Genomic DNA, 2,607 nt, shown 5'->3' with positions numbered 1-2,607 from the left:
CGGCGTATAACATATACAGCGTATATGTTATAAGGTGAAAAACATATACGTTTACCACACCTTATACGTTGACTTTCAAACATATCCGTTGAGCAGAAGTTATACGTTGACCTCCATACATATTTGTTGAGCAGAAGTTATACGTTGACCTCCATACATATTTGTTGACCAAGAGCAAAAGTTATACGTTGACCTTCTTTGACCATAATGGAAAACTTTAGTGCGTTTGTGTCACAGCCTTCTGCATTGCTTCAGAACATTAATCTCGAGAATGAAATGGGAACATCAAACAAGCCACCTAAGCTTCTCCGTATGGAAGATTATCCGTCTTGGGCTGACAAGTTTGAAACGTACATACAAGCTTTGAACTACGAGACGTGGACGGCTGTTGAGGAAGAATACATTATTCCAAAGAATGAGAATGGGAGCAACTATAGGTTGTCACAAATTGCTGAAGGTAACAGAAATTAGTTCTTAAGAGAAAAGAAGATGTTGAATTTGTTTCAACAAGTCATTAAAGCTGAAATTTTTCAGTTACTACAACACAGTGGCTCGTGCTACTCAATTTGGCAAGCTCTGCTAAACAAGGATAGAGGAAATCCTGATATGAGGAAAAGCAAGATGGCACTATTGAAGAAAGAGTTTGATATCTTTACTCAAGTTAAGGGAGAAACTTTTGCGCAGTTGGTTGAGAGATATTGCCACTTGGTGAATGAAATGAAAAGATTAGGCAATGACAAGCCTGATTATGAATACATTGATAAGCTGGCTGACGCACTTCCTGAAGAATGGGGCACTTTCATATTGATCCAACAGTGAAATCCTGTTGCATATGCCCGATTAAACCTTGCTAGATTTATTGAAAAGCTTGAGGCACACGAATTAGAGCTTAGGAAAAAACAGAAGATGAAATCAACAGCAGTTTTACAAGATGTTGGTTTGTATTTCAAAGGTTCACAATTTGCTACTTCTTCAAATCCTAGTATTCCCACAGCTTTTTGTGTTGAGTTAACTGGACAAGCTTGTGTATCCAATGTTACTGCTACTCCACATTACATTACTAGTTATTCTGGAACGATTCCAGGAATGATTTCAGTATCTCAAGCATCTATCACACAAGATCCTGAGATTGTACAGTGCAACATTGCTGTAAATATGAAGAATACAGGAAACTTGACCACTAACACTATAAAGGAACATATGGAATTCCTTGGATCAGTTAGAATCATACGAGTGTCTGGTTGCGGGTCGTATTGGAAATTATAATATGACAAAAGAAGACTACGACCAGATTGATCCAGAAGAAATGGAATGACATACGGTGGTGCATGGCAATTGTGATCAGAAGGGCTCAAACGAAAGAAATGTGCTAGATGGATCAACATTAAAGTTGGGTTTTGATAAATCTAAAGTGAGATGCTTTAGGTGTAAAGAAAAGGGACACTTCAAGAGAGAGTGTACAAGCAGAAATATGGATGATAATACTGCAAATCCTTTTGGTAGGGATTACTACAAACAACCAATTTATCATCGACCTGAGGCAGAATCATCAAAAGGCATGAAACTACAGAAACATAAACTTCACAACAAAAGGCTGCTACAGCTCAGATAGACGAGGGTTTCGATTGGAACTTGGTGTTTCAAGCAAATGTAGCAGAAATGGTGGATGAGAAGGGTGTTGATAATGTTGAGACTATGATTAAAGTGGTTGAGGACAATGTGAAGGATTTTGTTGTAAAGGAACAGGATATGGATAAGAATGAGGAAAGTGATAACGTTGATTAAGTGGATGATAAGAAGACTTCAAAGGATTCTAGATCAGACGACGAACTTCCACGAACATATGATAAAGTTCATGAGGTTACTTCTGACTATTTGATTTCATTATTTCCACCTAATATCATAGAAAGTTTTGCAGGTTGGTTTAACGGTGAAGAAGTACCTCATGGAAAGATTGACTTTGGAGTTGAAAAAGATGAGGTGATTTCAGAAGTCAAAAGATCAGAAGACAAGGAGGAATCAGTTGAGTTAAAAAAGGAGTTTGTTGAAGGTTTGGTTACAGATGAAGATTCTGAAACTTCAAGTGAAGAATGTTCTCCGACAGAACAGACACTCATGGCACATCAGGTAACTCTAACCTCAAATGTATATGAAAAGTGCGAATTACCATGTAATGAGTGTGATTTCAAAACTCTTGAAATTAAAGAGTTGAAAAATCATTATGATCAAGCTTTGTTTGATCTTAATACGGTTAATGAGGCTTATATGAAATTGCAAAAATGTGAAAAGAATTTGTGGGAAAGTATTCAACAAAATCAAAAGACAATTTCAATGTTAAAACATATTATGGAAGATAAACAAATTTCCATTAAAAGACACATTGATGAGAATGTAGCTCTCAAACTTGAGTTGCAAACACTCAAGATTGAGACAGAAAGAGTAAACTTGAAATTAGTGAGTTATGCTGCTTCATCTTATGTTCTTGATCACATTATTCCTGGAACCAAAATCAAGGATGATGTGAACAAGAATACAACATCATGTGGTGATTATCATGCCGTGCTTCCAACAATGTGGAATGCTTATATTCCAAACAAACCTAAGGGT

General features: G+C 36.6%; 1 protein-coding gene across 1 annotated transcript; it reads left to right on the top strand.

Moving 5' to 3' along the window:
* Positions 1–207: 207 nt before the first annotated feature.
* On the top strand, positions 208–819 carry LOC143539278 (uncharacterized). Its single transcript, XM_077032628.1, has 2 exons — positions 208–457; positions 575–819. The coding sequence occupies exons 1-2, from the start codon at positions 208–210 to the stop codon at positions 817–819; spliced, it is 495 nt and encodes a 164-aa protein (XP_076888743.1).
* Positions 820–2,607: the final 1,788 nt, after the last annotated feature.

The sequence above is a fragment of the Bidens hawaiensis genome, unplaced genomic scaffold (genome assembly GCF_021521415.1).
Source record: "Bidens hawaiensis isolate Kalapana, Puna unplaced genomic scaffold, B.hawaiensis_p1.1 tig00011858_1, whole genome shotgun sequence".
In the NCBI taxonomy this organism is placed as follows: domain Eukaryota; kingdom Viridiplantae; phylum Streptophyta; class Magnoliopsida; order Asterales; family Asteraceae; genus Bidens; species Bidens hawaiensis.
This window is presented reverse-complemented; position numbering and strand designations above follow the sequence as displayed.

Bases quoted from the DNA above. Each gene is read 5' to 3' on its own strand.
- LOC143539278 (XM_077032628.1), top strand. From the start codon at position 208: ATGGAAAACTTTAGTGCGTTTGTGTCACAGCCTTCTGCATTGCTTCAG. The intron at 458-574 runs GTAACAGAAATT...CAATTTGGCAAG, and splicing joins GTTGTCACAAATTGCTGAAG to CTCTGCTAAACAAGGATAGA.